This window comes from Leptonotus elevatus, chromosome 7 (assembly GCF_054856555.1).
Source record: "Leptonotus elevatus isolate MCC_2025b chromosome 7, RoL_Lele_1.0, whole genome shotgun sequence".
NCBI lineage: Eukaryota > Metazoa > Chordata > Actinopteri > Syngnathiformes > Syngnathidae > Leptonotus > Leptonotus elevatus.
In genome coordinates, this window is record NC_141245.1 from 6,870,746 (window position 1) to 6,890,942 (window position 20,197).

The window sequence follows — 20,197 nt, forward strand, 5'->3', positions numbered from 1 at the left end:
CCAGGACTGAGCTGCTCTTTTGTTTTTTGAGGGGACATATTGGTCTATCTCTACTGCAGACATAGTGATGAGGGAAATTAATCTCACAGGCTCAACAAGAACGGTCAAGAACCAGCCATTAAGAAAAAAAAATGGCTCCATGTTTGAACAAACTAAATGCTGGCTTATAAAAATCAACAACAAAAATTGAAAGCGGCTTCCTTAATGTTCCTGTGTAAACATTGAAAGCTGCAGCTTTTCTAAAATGGAGGACATGCGGACACCATGAGTTTTTTTATATTCATTCAAAACATAAGGCTGTTGTTGCATGTCTGCTCAAGATAACGCATCTTGTCCAGGCACACATTTACTGTGGCCAGCATCGACTCATTACTCCAATTGCAAACATTTGCAACCCACAGTGTTGAATATTAAAAATACACTTTTGGATAAGAGAGGGAGGCTAAACAGTTGATGCATGCATATATGGGCAAGTTTTTTTGTGGTTTGTTTTGCAGCTTTGACCTGGAGCTTTTACTATGTCAGTCTAGTGTAAAAGTTGGTGAGGTGGAGCAAAGACCTTCCATCAAAGCTAGGGGTCATGCGGATGTTAAATGGCTTTAAATATCAGCGTGTTGTTTTCATTAGCAAGGGAGCATTGTGCTGAACCTTTTGAGTAAAATGGAGTGGTAAGTGCTCAACAGCGAGCAGGATGATAAGGTTTAATCACTCAAACAGCACCTCTGGCATTTAGTTCCAGCATTAATTATTTGGAGCTTCTGTTTAATTCCATGAGAGACTGTGGTTGTAATTCTAACACTGGTTCCTATTACGGACATTTCAGCCAAAGAGGTGTTTGTGGCTCTAAAGTTACTCATTTGTGATGTTGTGACGATTAAGCTAAAAATATAAAATTGTAAAACACAAATAAATTCCGGCGGGGTAGGGGGTTGGGGGTAATATTTGAAGGAAGTGCTTCATTGGCATGAGCCAGAAGATAGACTCCACTTATCACCTGATTTACATGCTGGATGCCACATAAGATCACAAGCTTTGTGAAAGGTCAGAAAGAATAATAACACATACAGTAACTTTGTGGAGGAAATTTGAGTGTCTGCTTAGTTCTTGTTCTGTAGAGCCCGACAGCTGAGGCTCCCTTCTGTTGCAGTGTCATCTGAGGAATTAAATCAGACGTGGGCATTATATGGCCTACGGGCCACATCCACCCCATTCACAAGCCTTCCCGAGAAAAGTCAACATAGAATGCAAAATAAACGTGGTGCTTTTTATCTGAAAGTGTCTCGCCACACGTCGCTATAGGGGACTAATACAATGGTTGTGTGTGGTGTGTCGGAAAGCAACAACATATCCTCATCTTAATTTCCGTATGGTAAATGAAAGACGGAGATTTGCAATGATAATGATTTGAGAGTATCCGCTAGGAATGTCCAATATGGGTCAGTGATTGGTCCTTAAAATGGAGAAAACTTGATGCGCACTGCAGGCAATGGATATATGTTGATGTTTCTATGTCATTTGAAATTTTATATGGGTGCTTGTAATTTGCAGACTTGTGCTAGTGCTTACACATTGTCATTTTTGAGAAGCATTTTTTGTCTTAATAAGTGCAACTGTTTTTGTTCCACATTCTCTAATAGGCCTTCATGAACTTGATGGAATGAATGACCAGGAAGTAAAGGACTTTCGCAGTAAAATGTCTCGCATCAGTGAAGAGAGAATGCAACGTCTCCAGATGATGACTTGGACAGAATGGCTGCATGCATGTTTTTCCCCACAGCTCGAGCCAATGATCATCAACGATGGATTCAATGACCACTCGGCGATCTTAAAAGTCATCATCCACGTTGACCAATCTCAGGTAAGCGGCCTATCTGAGCTTAATTCAGGCAAGGGACAAGAGTACACCCTGGACTGATTGCCAGTCCTTCACAGGGCACATATAGCCGAACAACCGGTAGTCATGCTCTCATTCATACTAGACAGAGTCAGCCAATCGCAGAGCTTACACAGAGAGAGATGACCAATCATACAGTATTCAACTATGACCAATAGGAGGATCCTGTATGATGTCATTGTTTATGTCTCGTGCGTTGCATCACGGGAACTGTGTGGCAAGAAACAGCATGATTTACTTGTAGTTTGATGGTTTTGCACTTTTGGAGGAGGATTTAGAGAGGCACATGGTTCATTCTTGTTGTGCCATCAATTTTATCAACAGCACCCCTGACTTGTTCCTCGCCTTGAAATGGCCTATCCTGGATCGCTAAACGTGAAGGCTAAAATAGAAAAGCTGTCCAGCGTTACGAACAGAGGATCAAAAGGCAACGACTATCAGAATTGTGTTATGGATTCCTATAAATGAGACAAAATACTGTATATTTGTTGTGCCTAGTTTTATACTTGTGTCCACATCTTGTTTATCTTAACCAAATGAATATTACATTCTGCATCCATGTTTTGGTACCTGCCCGCCCCACTTGTGTATACAGTAGCCTATGTAGTTGTAAGTCCTATCCTGGCAGCTGCATTAAAGGTGCTATAATGCTACGTAACATGACTGCATGTTTCTCCAAGACTGGATTTGAAAAGAAGAATTGTGTAGCTCTGATATTCAATTATTCACCAGACCAGATGCCGTTGAAATTCTCACATCACGGGACAAGTGACACTGTAGTAAAGTCACTGCATTTCCAAAAATAAACAAATAATAAGTTGTGGTGCTTGTTGACATAATTCCCCCATGGAACTAGTGATTGTTGAGTGTGTTCAGGCGGTTGGTTTTGGAATGACGTACTTGCACAAACTTACACCTCCTGCGCCTCCTTTCCTTCGGCACCACAAAGGACATTTATCAATGAAGAATAATTACCCAGCTTTGTATTAAATAAGAGTGAATTGTCCCCAAAGCAGATGTCTGTGTGGCCAGGAAACAGATGAGTCAGATCAACGTTTACCATATACCCACATCTCATATGGGCTTTGAATAATTTCAATTTTGTGGCCAATACATATACAGTATTATGCTTCTCTGTGAACGTCCTTCGGCCGTCAAAGTGCTTAAATACTGCCGATTTCACCCGCTAAGTTTATTTTTGTACGTCGCATCTACAAAGCTGAGCCGCTATCATTTTCTTGCACCCAAACAACCGCGCATCTGCCAAAATTTGTCAACAAAGGATCTTCCAATAGCGTCTCCTAGCTAAGTAAGATAGGTCAATTTGTTGTCAAATGTTCTGTAGCATAATGTGTGGCACAATAATAAGGGAAAAGAACTATGATAGACAACAGGCAGCTTTTTATGTTCCGTCTTTATGGCATGTGTTTGTTTATTCCATTACAAAACCATCTAGTGTCAACCAGTCAGCAGACTGCAACATATTGTTGCCAGCAGGTCACCCTTCATCCTACTGTCTGATTAGAAGAAAAATAACAATTACTGCACCATAAGACACCAATTTACTTTTTTTTGGCTGAAAACATCTTTTTCTGATCAGTGTCATCTTATATCTGAGAACTGAGAACAACTTGGAGGTCATGTGACAAGGCTAAATGGATCAGAACTAACATTGTAATTATACCATTCTCACACAATTTGACAGAGAGCTCAGTGAACAGAAACCCTGCCCGTGGTCCTTCCATTTCCCTCAGTATTTCACTCATTGTTTCTTGCTCTGTTAATCTGTTGACAAATTGTGTTTTTTATAACCATGGTGGTGATCCTCTGGATTTTGTGTATTACAGTATTCTCTTACCAAAAAAAAGGCCGCCTGTGCTTGAGTGAAAATTGGCAGGAAGTCTTTTGGAAAACCAGACACAATAAGTGATAATATGGGCAGGAAGTGTGGTATTGTTGTAAAGTGAGCAGTCATTGTTCATTGGTGAGCCTTCTTTTTGTGATTTCATTAGGCTCATTTAGTCGTTATATATGCCCTTGTACTCCTTGGTCTCTCTTTATGTTGGCATTTATATTTAGATTTGTGCGGGTATGTACTTGCATTTTCACCAAAGCACTTTTTGGTTAACTTATTGACACAAATCTATTATATCACTAGGAAATTATGATTCCATCTCAGGAATCGGGTCAGTACAGGGCTATAATTAGAATACAACAGTAAGCCTCGCTGTTTCATTCAGAACATGTTGACCCGTCCATCAGAGTTAAATCTGCAACAAACACACACTTGGGAAGTCAGTGACATATCATTGTAGTACATGCCTGTGTTTGTGTGCCGTGCCTTCAATAGTTTTACCGACATTTTACATAATGTCAGAATTTGTATTTTTCAACTACAGGTTAAATGTTGAAGTGACAAATGCAATCATATTTGTTTGTTTGTTTTTCCTGAAGGATTCTGCCTGTCTGAAAGTGCCTGCATCCTGCACCACTGCTGAGCTGATGGAACTGGCTGTGAGGAAGTGGTTGACCACTCATGGTCATGAGGAGGAGGCATGGAGAGGACAGTATGTACTGAGAGTCAGCCATTGCATGGAGTTCCTCTGTGGAGACCATGCTCTTTGTGAATACAAGGTCAGTGAGTGTATTTTATTGCGAGTTTTAGAGAACATTTTAGTCTGTTTAATTAAGATTAAAATATACATTTCAAGAGCAAATAATTAAAACAGAGTTTTTGGCTCAATAGTTGTTCTGGTTATTATATTTAAGTAAGCAGGGCTTTTTTTTAAATATTGGCCTACTCTTAATACATCATCAGTGTTTGTTTGTATGTCTTTTTTATTTTATTTTTTGTTTGACACATTTCCATGTATCCCTTCTTGTGTGCAGTACATACGCACATGCATGCAGGCAAAGGAGTCTCCACACCTTACCCTGGTTTTTTCCAGCTCAGTTAAGGCCATGTTTGAAAAGGAAATTACTGCGATTGGAGCAGTAGTCAGCCGCAAGTCCTCCAACCCACCTTTGCCACTACCTCCCAAAAGAAGGGTTCCCACGGTGAGTCACTGATGTGCTTTTCTTTCTAGTAGCCGAAAAAAATGTCATTAGGTGCTATGCAATTATCCACCAGTACCAATTGCAACCGCAATAATTAATACATTTATACGCTAGCTTTACTTTAGGACACTCTTTGAAATTGTCAGAAAATTAATATATACCAGTACCCTAGGCTATTTTCAAGTGAACTGTAAGTAAGAGGTTTTATTTTATTTTTGGGGCTTTTTTTTGCTCCCAAAAAATATTCATTGTTGGGACAGTATTGGTAGTGTAGTGGTTCACATAGCAGCCTTTTAGACATCTGTCCCAGGCTCTATCAACGGTCCGTGCCCCATTCAGTCCGTCCTGTGATTGATTGCTAATCAATGCATCCTCTTATGCCAAGTCAGCTTTAATAGGCTCCATCTTTCCCTTAACCCATAATAGGATACATAGTGTAATGGTTATTCATTATTAATAGGGCTATTTTTATACTTGATCTAAGTAGGCATACAATGTTTCCCAAATATTATTCATTATTGTCATCATTGTTAACTTTATTGCCTTCGCTCATTTGTTGGAAGAAAGCACTCTGTTGTGCTCCCTCATTGTGGAGTTTGCAGACTCCGTTTTGAACCTCTAGTTAAATATGGTTAAAGCAAATCACTGTAAAGCAATTTATTAGATATAACGCTCAAATTGAAATGGATTGATGTTTTAAAATAAGTAAAGTAAAATCTTATCGCTATAAATACAATTGTATACAGTACTGTATATACATACATTGTTTCTTGTAGTACAGATTAATTTATTATTTGTTTGTTTTCCAAAATATATGTACAAGAGGACCTTGAAAAACTAATCGTATAGTAAATCGCAATATTGAGGGGAAAGAAGTGCAAGTATTATTTTTCTAAATTGTTCAGCTCTAATAGTCAATACAATTGAAGATATAAGAGCTGTATTAAAATGCTCTTCATGGTGTACCTTTAATCTAAAATCTCTCGTGATTTGTTTGTAACTATATTGTAGCCTTAGTAAATGTTCTCATACACATTTAATAACTTAACTCTGTTCAAATGAACCAGTGTTTATACAGTCATGACCTTGTTTCAACATAATGCAGTACCAAAAAAAAAACTGACAGGTGTTCAGGTTTACCAAGTAAACATACATTGCCATCGACTCCTGCTTTTTATGATGACCTGTTTTTTTTTTTATCTGCTTTTATTTGCCACCTTGCAAACACACAGACACACACACACTCAAACTCATTTTGGTATAACATGTACAATATAGTTGTCGTCATTCGCTTATGTTTACTAATTGTAAATGTTGACAAGTATTCAGCACTGTAAATTACAAATACTGTAGCTTGAACAGTTAAAAAAGCGTAAAAGGAACCTAAAGTTGTTTTGAATTAACTTGTGGTAAACTTTGTGGATGATCATTTAAAGGGACAATAACGTGAAAAATCAACTTTTTGGAGCTTTTAGCCATGTTAAAATGCTAATTCCTCAAAAAAACATCACCCAAGTGTTTTCCGCCCCTTTATGAGAAATTCTAGGTCATTCTGCTCTCCAAGCACCAGCCCCTCCCAACCTGAGAAAGCGAGCGTGTGCTCACTTTGTGACGTCATTAGGTGTGGACCATCTGCAGAATAAACCCATGTCCACTTTCTCTGAGACCTCCATGGGATAGTGACAAAAGTAGCCTTTATCAGTAAACATTCTGTCCAAATGAATTCAAAGCAATCATTATCCTTCACATTTGCAATGTTAAAGTGCAATGACAATTGGCCATCTTAAAATCCCAGAAAATATTGTGGCTGACACTTGTGTAAACTACAAGTAAAACTTTTGGCTGCTGAACCTAACTGAACAAATGGTGTAGTGATTAGTGTGCATGCCCTGTAAGCAGATCCCGAACTGCGCTGTTTTTTTCCCCCCTCCTTCGTCTTTCCTCTCTCTTCTTCCCTCTCCTCCCCACCTCGCAGCAAGGAGCCGTTTTGTTTCAAATGTTTATTAAAGAATTGATGGCTTGTGTGGCCATTCAGAGGAGTGCTCAAACGCAGAGCTCCAGCAGCCGGCTCGCCGGGGGCGCGGCAACCACACGGGGAGAGGCGGGGTTTTACTGAACCAGGCGTTTTACTTCCGCATTTGAAAAAAACCCAGCAAAACACCTAATGTTTCATAAAGAATTACATCGCCATGGTGTCAAAGATAAGATTTAATCATTATATGCCTGTAGTTAACTGTGGAAGGGATTAACCTATCCCAGCTGATTTAGGGCCAGTCAGTTAATTATAGGGTGCATAGAGACAGACAACCACACATCGTACTCACTTTTACACTCGTAGGAAATTTACAGTCTTCAGTGAACCTAACATCCTTGTTTTGGGAATGTGCAAGTACCTAAAGGGAAAACCTACAAACATACGGAGAACATGCAAACAGCAAAGTCAAAGATTCAAACACAGAACTAGAATTTTGTTTTCTCAACATCCCACTGAGAGACTCCACCGTTTCAGTGACAACCTTCTAGGGTATTAAAGTAAAGTGTTTTTTTCCCCCCCAGTTAGCAAGTAGTTGGTGTGGCTTAAAAAGATAAAATTATATTCACCCCTCCACCCCCCATCCCCCCCCCAAAAAAAACACCACCACCTCTCACTGTAATTTTTGTGGTTGTAAAAATAGAACTTACTACATTATAAATGAATGAATACGTTTGTGACTTGGAGTGTGCTTTGCACCATTGTAGTGACAATTGCAAACCCATTTCTCGCAATATTTAACGTTATCTGCCAGTATGAACACCCACCCCACCATGCACACACACATTATGTTTGTGCTGTATATGAATGTATGCATATGTATGAGACTATACATATTGTGTTACTGTGTTCATTGTCTTTTTCTCTTCCTTCAGCAAGCACAGACTTGTGTTTGGGACGTACCAAGCCCATTTAAGATAGTTCTATTGAAAGGTAGCAAGGTGAATGCAGAGGAGACTGCTAAGGTAAACTCTTTTTTTTGCCAGTAATTTACAATGTCACTGCCTTTAATCTAATGTAGTAACATTGAAAGTGCATCTAGCGCCACCCTTTAGGCACCAATAGGTTATTAAACCAAAGCATATGTCTTTGTGATGGTGCCCAGGTCCAGGTCAGGGCTGGGCTTTTTCACGGAACGGAGCTGCTATGCAAACCAGCTGTGAGCAGTGAGAGTAACGGCCGTTCAGAGCACACATGGAAAGACAGCACATTAGAGTTTGACATCTCGGTTTGTGACCTGCCGCGGATGACACGCCTCTGCTTCGCCATCTATGCCGTCATGGATAAAGTCAAGAAGCAGAAGTCTACCAAAAACGCCCATCTGAATAAGTATCAGACCATTCGCAAAGCAGGGAAAGTGGTAAGAAGGCAGAAACTTTGAAAACCTTCCCTCTTGTACTGATACAATGACTCATCACTTGTCTTTTGTGTCGCAGCATTACCCCATAGCCTGGGTTAACACAATGGTGTTTGATTACAAAGGTCAACTAAAGATGGGAGATATCATCCTTCACTGCTGGTCTTCATTTCCTGGTATTAAACTCAACCATTGACTTTATATTTTATTGCAATGAAGAGCTACTTATTCAAAGGAACTATTTTTGGACAGATGAACTTGAAGAGATGCTGAACCCCATAGGAACTATTCAGACCAATCCATACACTGAAAACGCCACAGCCCTGCACATCAATTTCCTGGAATACTCGCCGCACCCCATCATTTTCCCTCCCTTTGACAAGGTCAGACCACAGGAAGCAATTGTACTGTTGATCATTCATTCGGTACCTACAGTGCTTTGAAAAAGTATTCAAAACCCTTGAACTTTTTACATTTTGTGACCTTAGAATCACAGACTTGAGTGTATGTTGTTGAGACACAAAGTAGCACATAAATTATGTGGAACAAAACATATGCTTTTTTCAAACTTTTATGCAAATATAAATCTGAAAAGTGTGGTGTGCGTTTGTATTCAGCCCCGTCACCCGGATACCCCTAAATACAAACTCACGTAATTAGTGAATAGAATCCACTTTTGTGTCATTTACTCTCAGTATATAAATACACCTGGTCTGTGAAGGCCTCACCGGTTTGTTAGAGAACACTTGTGAACAACAGGTACATAAGGACCAAGGAACTCACCAGACAGGTCAGGGATAAAGTTGTGGAGATATACAATATATCCCAAGCTTTCAACAATGAGCACTGTTCAATCAGTTGTCCAAAAATGAGAAAGGCATGTATGGCACAACTGCAAACCAACCCAGACATGGCCAACATGGAGTTGGGTCTGATCACCAGTCAGTGAGTTTTAAGAAAAAAAAGATCACTGGCCCAATCACAAAATGAAGCAGTGTCTATTTAATTAGCTTCCTGATTTACTGTATATATTTTTTATTTAAAGGGGACAGTGTATATAAATGAACATTTACATGTTAATATGCCAGATTATAGCCGTTGGCTTGTTTTTCTATCTGTAGTCCCTTGGCAAGTTGATGTAGCATCTTACTGTTTACTTGGCATCAACAGAATTCTCAAGCATTTTTACCCATGATAAGCAATCTTTGCAATGCCCCAAGGAAGAAAATTGTGAAACAAAAAGGAAGTTTGATTTGAATACAAGACAATGTAATGTAGATTTTTACTAACAATGAAACTGCTTTAGAAAAAATACAACTAAATATTTTAGTTGGAACCTTTTCAAAATGATTTTAATGAAGAACTTAAGTTGTGGATTTATGAGTTTGAACTCATGCATGGCAGAAAAAAAGTCAAGTGGGCCACGGATGTTGTATGGTAGTCAATTGATAGACATGGGACTTTTAGTAACGCTGGTGTCCGGCGGGAATCTTCCATTTCACAATTTGGTAAATGTCATATTTTTTCACAAATCTCTACTATTGGTTAGTCCACATGCATGGGTGTTTTATTTTTACAAAAAATATTAATGATTGAGAAAACATGGTGTTTTTGGGGTCTACTGAAAAGTGATGATTTTGGAGGTACAAGGATTCAATGCCAGTCATATTAAATCATGCCATGAGAGCATTATTTAGTAACATTGATTGTTGTGCATGTATTTATCTTTATTTTGTGTCAAGATATATCAAAACTGTATAAATGTGGACAATGGAGATAATGGTGTTGTGTTGTCTGAAATATGCGTGGGAGGCGGGAGAATCGCTCTCTGTGCCCGTTGGTTTACGTAATTCGCTGCCATTCATGGGTATAGACGTCAAAAGATTGATTTTTACTGGGCTGGCAGTGAATGAGTTAATAGTCTTTTTGCATCATAATCCAAAACTCAGAATATCCTGACGACTGTACGTATGTTTTGCACAGCGTGAAGTGCTGTTTCCAAGCAAAAGTAAAGCAAAAACAGCATACAGTGTGCTGTGATGGGTGTGTGTCATTGTGGTCGAGGAGATTGATACTCTTTGAGCTGTAATACCACTAATGTCACTAAGCTCAATTATTAAGTGTAAAGAAATGATACTTTGGATTCTTAAGTCATTTGAGGCACTGTACGTGCGTTTTTCCAGAAAGTAAAGTGGTACGAGTATTGACTAACAAACTCACAATGCGCAACATGCAGTAATAAAAGTGAAAACAACAGTCACATATTGACAAGTCGCGACAAAATCTATGAGTGGCTGCCAAAATTAAGTTGTGGCGGTTTTATTTTCATGAGTCGATCATTGATGTCATTGGTTGGATCAGAAAATGAAGACATTACAGCCAATCATGATAAAATGCAAAATATTGGCCGGGCCGATATAGCCAATCAGATCAATGTAAATTCTAGTTAAGATCAAATAATATTCTTAAATTAGAATGGCCTAAAGTCCTCCAAAATCCAATTGAGCATCTGTGGCACGGCTTGAAAATTATTATTCACAGATGCTCTCCTTCCAATGTGACATTTTTGAGATTCTTATTTGCCTAAAATTTAGAAAACTACCGCATATATATTTTCCATTTTACAAAACAATTATGTGCTACTTCGTGTGGGTGCAAGGGTTATGGACACATATTCAAGTCACTGTACTTGGTATTGGGAGAGTTCTCTGATGTTTAGGTGAGTGTGTCCATTTGTGCTTGTTTACAGATCCTGGAAAAAGCTGCCGAGATGGCCAGAGCAAGTGACTGTGCACCTGTGGTGAGTTAATGTACTATAGGGTGTAGTAGCATGTACAAAGCCAAATAAAAAATAAGGCGACATGATGCTGTTGAATATGGCCCCTCCCTCTATTCGCACACACACACACACACACCACTCTTATTTTGAAACCCTTTATTTCTGTCAGCGCGTAAAAAAACAAAACAAAACTATACTCCAATCAGATTACTTGCTCTCTTTCCTGCCTTTCATACCCCTCAACCTGAAACCCACCCCTGGGCGTCGACAGCCAATTACATAACCCTGTGTTTGGCATGCCTGAACACAACTTGTCAATGTGAGGCGTCCCTGTGAATATATGAAGAACATACCAAACACAGCCCCATGTTACTTTTGCAATGCTCAAGTTGAGGTAGTGTTCGCTTTGCAAAGCTCTGCAAGTGTTAATGTTTTTAACAAATTGAATGTGTATTGTAAAATCTATAGTCAATGTTTTTGGGGCATTTGTGTTTTTACCTTGGCATGTTTTATTTTACAGAAGATGGATTAAATTCATGCAAACTAGAAAAAAAAATTGGTTATGTTGATACACGTCTGCCATCTAGTTGCCATTTATAGTACTGTAACTACAATTGCTGTTCAACCTCAGTCCTTTTTGCTATCCTCATTTCTCTCTTCTGTCATGATTTTCTTCAGGGTCGTGGAGGTAAAAAGTTCCACATTGAGTTGAAAGAGATCATGGAGCGCGATCCTCTCTCCCAGCTGTGTGAGAATGAGAAGGACTTGATCTGGACACTACGCCACGACTGCCATGAAAATTTCCCCCAGTCGCTGCCCAAGCTGCTGCTCTCCGTAAAGTGGAGCAAACATGAGGACATGGCTCAGGTTTGCAATAACAAGAAAAAAAAGAGAAAAACGACACACCACATGCCACCATACGAGCTACTTGAATGGGGGTTATGGCGTATGCTACAAGAAAACACCAATGTGCTATTATTGAAATCAATGCAAGTATGACGAGAAAATTGGAATAGTTAAGTTGCAAGCAAAGTTGTGTAATAGTTTGATTCCCAGACATAGAACTTAAATTTGAGTTCAGAAATTCAACAGGCTTTCACAATCACAATTTTGCAAACATGCTTTTACTTTGGAAAACAAGGATAAATATGTTTTCTTGTTTTCTGACATGTTAAGGACCAAACTAAACTGAATCTTAATCAATTTATATAAAAAACAATAGTCGTTTGAATCTATTCTGAAAATAATCATTATTTGCCGCCGTATTATGTACTGTAGTAGAAGCTGACTCAGAAGTATAAATCAAACCAGTAGCATTTTGCGCAGATCAGTTCTCAGGAATTAGCTATGAGTTTATTGGTGAAGACATCACTCCCTCTCATGAAATCATGCTTATTTGTTGTTTATATGGTTTTGTTTATTACCAAATAAGCAACAATAATCAATCAAAGATGATTATTTGATTAATTGAATAATTAATTCTAAAAATATTTTACAGTGACAGCCCTAGATAAGTGCATTTATATTAACTCAAATTTAATGTCAAAATTTGATAAAACAAACAAGAATACAGAACAAAATACAAAACAAATTAAGAATTACAAACTGAGGATCAACATGAGAAGTGCAAAGTGAGTAAAATAAATAGGGCACAAATTTTGAAAGAAAGAAAGAAAACACTGAATGTGCATTCCGTATTTTGGATTTAAGTTTGACTGGTTATCTGCTTTCCACCAGTGGTTTAGTTTAGTTTATATTCAAATGTAATCGGGAGGGTGGGGGTGGGGGGTTAAGTTTGAAAAAGCAGTTAATTAAAAGCAATTAAAAATAGTAATAATAGAAATAATTATGATAATCATAATTTCTAACTTTAAAAAAACCGTTTCCATCACAACTGTGCATGTAAGTGGCATATAATTTTGTTTTTATGCGCGCGTGTGTGTGTGTGTGTCTTTGTGTTTGTGTGTGTGCTTCTCAGCTGCAAGCACTGCTTCAGATTTGGCCCAAACTCAGTCCAAGAGACGCACTGGAGCTTCTGGATTTCAACTATCCAGATCAATATGTCAGAGAGTACGCTGTACGCTGCTTGCATGATATGAGGTAAGCATAAATACTAACCCAAATCATTTAAATCTATCGTTTTCTTAGTCTCCTCCTTAACTTATTTCCTCTATTTATGTGCACTTAAGTTTTTCTCTCAAATTGTCTGTCTTCAGTGTAAAAATCTGACCTAATGTTGACTTTTCCTTCCCTCTTGTTGTTAAGTAACGAAGAGCTGTCACAGTACTTGCTACAGTTGGTGCAGGTGTTGCGTTATGAGCCCTATTATGACTGTGCCCTTACCCACTTCCTGCTGGAGCGAGCCCAAGGAAATCGCAAGATAGGGCACTTCCTCTTCTGGCACTTAAGGTTTGTTTGTTTAGATTCTAAAGAGATGTGTTGTTGTTGTTTTTTGTTGGTGCTGTTATTTTATTTCTTGCAAAGTGAACTTGAAAGATGAGTGACTTGACAATTTCCCACTTGTTGATCATACTTTCTCTGCTGCCACCTATAGGTCAGAAATCCACATGCCTGCTGTTTCAGTTCAGTTTGCCCTCATGCTCGAAGCCTACTGTAGGGGCAGTATCCCTCATATTGAGGTTCTAAAGAAACAGGTATACTGTATTTTTTAACACATATAATCTCACACAAAATGAATTTAATTCAAATTGGATTTATTTAGAATAATATCATTAATTTATTAGATATGACTGTGGACCAGAATAAAATAAATCCGTTGCATTCAATTTATGTATTTATTGCACTGACAATAGCATCACCCTTCCTGGCCTTTAACCTTTGCCCTCTCTACTGCTCTGACAGACGGCCCCTTGGAAGTTTATCCTACTTCCTCTTCAACCCTGTCATACATTAGCTGCTTCCTGTTTTGAAGAGTACATGTTCTGGGCTGTCATGATATTGCTGACGGTGTTTTGAAAGAGAGCATGCATGATGTCATGCTTGACTTTTTTTTCTTTTCTTCCCAATATTATACACTCAGCAGTGGGATTTGATGATTTACGGTTTACATTTTCTCATAAGCTGATTGGTAAAAATGTAAGACAACAAAACCAGGATTTACCTGAATTAATTCTGAATATTTTCTGACTAGGTGGAAGCCCTGAGTAAGCTTAAGTCAGTGAATGAGCTAATAAAGCTGGGAACCATGAAGAATGCTCGGAGTAAGACAAAGGAGGCGATGTTGACCAAGGAAGCCATGATGACTTGCCTAAGGCAAAGTGCCTACTCAGAGACGCTCTCTGACCTGCACTCCCCTCTAAATCCCAACGTCCTGCTGTCAGGCATGAAGTGAGAGAACAATCTAAGAACGTGCGGCAATGTGTCAACTTGTCGCTTTTTTAACATGCTCAATCTTTATATTTCAGCGTGGAAAAGTGTCGCTACATGGACTCCAAGATGAAGCCGCTGTGGATTGTTTACAACAACAAGCTGCTGGCAGGAGACACCTTGGGAATCATCTTCAAGAATGGGGATGGTAGGTGAAGTCAGGAGAGGGGGGAGGGGAGCAGGGCTCTTAATGGCTGTACAGTTTTCACACTATATTTCCTGTCAGTTTTCTTGCTCATTTAACTTCTCCCCCATCCAGACCTAAGACAAGATATGCTGACACTGCAGATTTTGAGGTTGATGGATTTGCTATGGAAAGAGGCTCATCTAGATCTCAGGTGAGTGTGTCATAAATATTTTTACTTTGAAAGTTTCTTTAGATTACAGTAGACACTTCTACAAAGAGATACATATGCAACGTGACTGTGACACCTACATACTGTAATGCAGCCAACAGAATGTGTCACCATGAGCATAATGCCAGCTCAGCTTTGAATTTACATCAACATTTACATTTTCCCTTCTCATAGATTTCTGAAAGTGTTTTTGAGGGCCTGGTAAAGCCCTGAATAAAACCAATGTACTTTATGATTATCCTATTGTTATTAAGTAGCTTTCCTGTGTTTGAAATTGTTGGTGGTCATAGTTTAAAATCATCTTTTCTGCTGTTCTGATTCACCCTATTTAAATTATTACATACATATTACATTGCTGCTATCATTGCTGATCTACAGTATACAGTACACACATTCTCATCCATCTCTTCAATACATGGCAACTCTGATTCCTGGCTTAAAACTGCAAAATGAAAACCAATGGAACACAGAAATCTATTTGTTGGAGTAACTGCAGAAACCAGAAGCTCAGACAATTATCAAGGGGAGCCAGCCTTTTCTTGTTGAGACATTTATTTTAAATGGGATCCTTTTATTTATTGTTGTTGTTGCGCAATCCCCAGCAGCCTGCAATAGCGCACAAAAATGTCTGAATGTGTCAGTGCCACTGTAACACTCTAAAGCCATTGTAGCAAATGTGGTACAATATATTTGTCTAATTGACAAGATATGTGTGACTGTCTTTTACAAACCAAATGTCTATTCTGTGATGGTGTTACGATGATAGCAGGCAGTATGCAAATTAGAAATGTGGTGGTGTTTGTGATCAAATAATGACCAATGTCATCTACATACAGTCAAAATGATCATTTTGCATGTGATCGCACAAATACATCCTAAAACCTGCTTCTTTATCCCCATTATCATGTAGGGTAGTACCATATGGTTGCCTAGCGACAGGTGACCGGGCAGGGCTGATAGAGGTTGTGTCATCAGCTGACACAATTGCCAACATCCAGTTGACCAGCTCCAATGTAGCGGCGACTGCCGCATTCAACAAGGATGCTCTGCTCAACTGGCTCAAGGAACGCAACTCTGGGTACGATGGTGCTACACGACCACTTATCGCTTATTAGAACGTGTGCCTTTTCTGAACAATACACACTTGTCGTATTAAACAGTGATGCTCTCGATCGGGCCATTGAGGAGTTCACCCTGTCATGTGCGGGCTACTGTGTAGCCACATACGTCCTCGGCATCGGGGACCGCCACAGTGACAACATCATGGTCCGCAGCACTGGACAGGTTGGAAAAATATCGGATTTTAAAAGGGAACCAAACCTAAAAAAAAAAAAAGATTGACAATAATATGTTCTATGCAGCTCCACTAGTCTAAATGCAGTATTCTGTTTAATATTGTGTTAGTGGATTATGAGTTAAGCAGCAAAATCCAGCCGTTTTTAGCAATATCAGAAGGCGGCCATTTTGCCACTTGCTGTCAAGTGAAAATTACATCACAGATGCTCAGGTCCCAGGTAACAACCAATCACCGCTCAGCTTCATTTAAAAAAATAAAAAATAAAAAAGAGGTGTGATTGGTCGTTGCTAGAGCAACTGTGATGTCGTCTTCAGTCGACAGCAAGTGGCAAAATGGCCGCCCCCTAAAATGGATAAACGGCTGGATTTTGCTGCTTAACTCATATTCCACAAATGTAATTTTAATCAGAATGTCTGTTTAGGCTAGTGAGGTCACATATAACATATTATTGTCAAGAAATATTTTAAGGTTGACTTCCTCTTTAATGGATTATAAGGTCTCGTTCAGTATCATCAAAGACTTGGAAATAAATATTTTGAATGCCGATTGTGAACGCTGGTGCTCACTGCCTTTGATTGTGCCCGCCAGCTCTTCCACATAGACTTCGGTCACATACTGGGCAACTTCAAGTCAAAGTTTGGCATAAAGAGGGAGCGTGTGCCATTCATCCTCACGCACGATTTCATCCACGTCATCCAACAGGGCAAAACTGGTTACACCGAGAAATTTGGCAGGTCTGATCAACTTTGTTTGCTTTATCAAATCTTAATTCTATAAGCTTTTGAAAACGAATTTAGTCATTGTATTACAACATGGTTGTGTGTATCATAAAATTGAAGATACCATTTAAAAAAATAAGCAATTGTATTTCTTTGTATTGATAATGTTTATAACTGCAGTATGCTTAGCCACCAGTAGGTGTCAGAAGAGACTGGGATGAATTTGAAGCAGTTTATCTTACAAGATCTTATTCTGGGTCTAGTCAATGGATAGTTAGTGTACATATTTTAATAACAACTTGAATATCAATGTTAATTGTGCGTTGATAGCTTCCGTCAGTACTGTGAGGATGCCTATCTCATCTTGAGGAAGAATGGGAACCTCTTCATCACACTGTTTGCCCTCATGCTTACTGCTGGCCTGCCTGAGCTCACTTCGGTCAAAGACATCCAGTATCTGAAGGTGATGAACACACACTTGCATGCATTTGTTTCTGCACTTTCCTTCCTGGCATGTCAAAATGTTGTATTGAGACGCGGTAACAACTCTGCAGGGGGGCAGTGTTCTCCTTCTGATACATGTGTGTTTCATATTGAGGCTTGGTTGTGAATTATGTCTTTCTGTGTATATAAAAAAAATTAAACGTCTGTCACAATGCCAATAATGCTGTTATTTTTTTGTATAAGAGTTGCACACAGACTAGTAGTCTACTTAACTACCCACAATGACATTTCGAGTGTAAACTAGCATAAAAATCTGAAGGATGGGGGGTGGACAAGTTGTTCCACCAGTTATCTAGCTTCGGAGGTAGTGTCAGAATCAGACCCTGTGTAAATGGTGAACAACAGTGTCTCGAACACGGGTGTGAAAATTGCTATCCAACATACATTTGGTCAAGCCGCTTGGTGGTTGTTTTGCTTGTCCCCCCAAATTTTTTTGTGAGGTCATAGGTCACTGCTGTTAGTCCTGGCTCACACTCGTATCTGTTGCCAATCACAATCGGCATGAAACATCTTTAATTGACTTATGAAATATCATTGCTGGTTGGTGAGCGAGCATGCTTGTCTCTTCATGTCCATCTGGTTCCTTCTCTAGATCAGACTAAGATGTCCTCCTTTCACGTCTCCTTGGAATATTTGTTTTTTATATTGCTACTATCTTCTGGGAAAATATACTTTTTGTAATAAGAGTTTGTTTTTGTTGTGTAACCTTTTTCCTTTCAGCGTTGACTTAACTACTGAACACAGAAAATAAAATGTTGGTTCAACAGAATGAAACTGCACATGCGCATCTTCACGTACTTAATGTGCATATGCCATCATAACCGTAGACAGGGCGGGAAATTCGAACCCGAATCCAGTGTGAAAACTATTGGCCTGAGGCTTGCAAGAGTTAAGGTGTTAATCTTCTAATTAGATGTTTCAGACCTAAGTGGTCAAATAAAAAGGTTATTGTAAAAATATTTTGGGCCAAATTGTTGCAGACATTTGAAAGCTGCTAATTATGAGAAGTCCAAGTTTTGACCTCATCTTTCTCTCTTATCTTTGTTCCCTGGTCCCCGCCCCGCAGGATTCATTGGCTCTGGGCAAAACAGACGACGAGGCGCTGAAGCAGTTCCGGCAGAAATTTGACGAGGCGCTGCGGGAGAGCTGGACAACCAAAGTCAACTGGATGGCCCACAATGTTGCCAAAGACAACCGCTCGTAAAAGCACCAGAGACACGTTGAAGGCGAGGGTGCATCCACATGGCTGGCTGATCCACATTCAGTGTGGTGGTGGATTTGACACTTGTACAAGTGAATGTGCACCTGGTCTGACCACACCCCTCAGCGCCTTCAAACATTCCTTTGAAAGGACCATCACACCAACAGGAAGTCCAGCTTGACAGTGGGGCTGTAAGTACCCCATTCCTGTGGGCAGATTGTATTTTTTTATTCGGAGATGTCTTTATTCCTCCTCTCCTCATTCCAGAATCATGAGACTTTGAGGGAAGGGAGCCTTTTGTTCTTATTTTTCAATGGCTGACTTGAATCCAATTGGAATTTTAAACACTGGAACTTTTTAGGAGGAGATGTGAGATGGTTCTGTCTTCTCTTATTGTTTTCCCCTCCAAAATCCAATCTAGTCCAAAACAATAGATGCTACAAACGCAATCTATTTTATTGAAAAAATTAGGGATGCACGATAATGCTATTTTCAACCGATACGATAAACCAATAATTTAGAGCATGCCGATGCCGATAATTGTTTGCAAAATTAACTTCTACTTAACTTCCTATTATAAGTACAAATGCATGGAAACATTGTGTAACACACCATGAAGCTGAATGTTATTGATATCTCTGCTTAAGAGACAACCAGTAACTCATTTTGAGTTTGCCAAAACAAAACAGTCATGTTTTAGGAATGCAACACAAAACTGCGAAGGTAACATTTTGGGGAGCCAACTCCCACAACAGATGGACCAAAGCGGCAAGTCTATTATTCTCGGCGGATTTCTTTATTATCTGGTTTATCTGTTTGACGTCAAATTGGTCGATAATTGCCGAGAATTAGCGGCCACCGATATTATCGTGCATCCCTAGAAAAAATACATCAGCCGCCACCCACCGACAATTGGACAAGCTGGGAAATATCAAAACGCAAATGTTGTCGCCGACTTTATCCATGAATGTGCAACTTTTTCCCCACTCTTGCGCAGGGTTTTTGACGTACAATGCACCCACCAAGGATCTGCCTCTGTATGTGTATTTTGTGCAATATCCATCGATGAGTATATAAACCAATATCTATGTATAAACCCCTGAAGGCCTAAGCCTATAATGTTTTTTGTGTTGCAATTGCACAACTAGCCATCGGCAGTCTTAGACACTGGATATTGTCAAATGTACAGGCATTTTTTTGTCGATTGCTTTTTTTCATAGGAGTTCTATTAATACGTTGTATTAATTAAAAGTGTTTTCCCCCCTGCGCTGCATTTTCTCCTGTGGTCTGTTGTGCATTACACGGGTATTGCGTGTATGTGTTCAGCTTTGTAGCATTGCTGTCATACTCTTAAAGGGGAAGTCAACCACAAATGTTCATTGCAATAATATGTTGTCTTTGCCCCCACTAGTCTAAACACGACATTCTGATTAATATTGTGGAATATAGCAAAATCCACCCGTTGCCATCAATCTCAAGGGGACGACCATTTTGCCACTTGCTGTCGACTGAAAATGACATCACAGTTGCTCTTTGCTGAGCTATTGACCAATCACGTCTTACCTGTCTGAGTTTGGTAAGGTGGTGTATGCTGCAGTACACGCCAAAGTTATT

The 20,197-nt window shown here is 39.3% G+C and overlaps 1 protein-coding gene across 1 annotated transcript in view; it reads left to right on the plus strand.

The window, feature by feature from the left end:
- pik3cb (phosphatidylinositol-4,5-bisphosphate 3-kinase, catalytic subunit beta) overlaps positions 1-19,849 on the plus strand; it is a 67,792-nt gene extending 47,943 nt beyond the window's left edge. Inside the window, exons 5-24 of the mRNA XM_086080614.1 lie at positions 1,638-1,858; positions 4,349-4,528; positions 4,784-4,951; positions 7,859-7,948; positions 8,089-8,343; positions 8,420-8,516; positions 8,593-8,723; positions 11,090-11,140; positions 11,798-11,986; positions 13,098-13,219; positions 13,385-13,528; positions 13,674-13,773; positions 14,271-14,467; positions 14,545-14,654; positions 14,766-14,844; positions 15,773-15,940; positions 16,023-16,146; positions 16,748-16,893; positions 17,209-17,341; positions 18,449-19,849. Of these exons, the coding sequence (XP_085936740.1) occupies positions 1,638-1,858; positions 4,349-4,528; positions 4,784-4,951; positions 7,859-7,948; positions 8,089-8,343; positions 8,420-8,516; positions 8,593-8,723; positions 11,090-11,140; positions 11,798-11,986; positions 13,098-13,219; positions 13,385-13,528; positions 13,674-13,773; positions 14,271-14,467; positions 14,545-14,654; positions 14,766-14,844; positions 15,773-15,940; positions 16,023-16,146; positions 16,748-16,893; positions 17,209-17,341; positions 18,449-18,586 (2,843 nt within the window). The 3' untranslated portion in view covers positions 18,587-19,849. The remainder of the gene's footprint in view (positions 1-1,637; positions 1,859-4,348; positions 4,529-4,783; positions 4,952-7,858; positions 7,949-8,088; positions 8,344-8,419; positions 8,517-8,592; positions 8,724-11,089; positions 11,141-11,797; positions 11,987-13,097; positions 13,220-13,384; positions 13,529-13,673; positions 13,774-14,270; positions 14,468-14,544; positions 14,655-14,765; positions 14,845-15,772; positions 15,941-16,022; positions 16,147-16,747; positions 16,894-17,208; positions 17,342-18,448) is intronic.
- Positions 19,850-20,197: the final 348 nt, after the last annotated feature.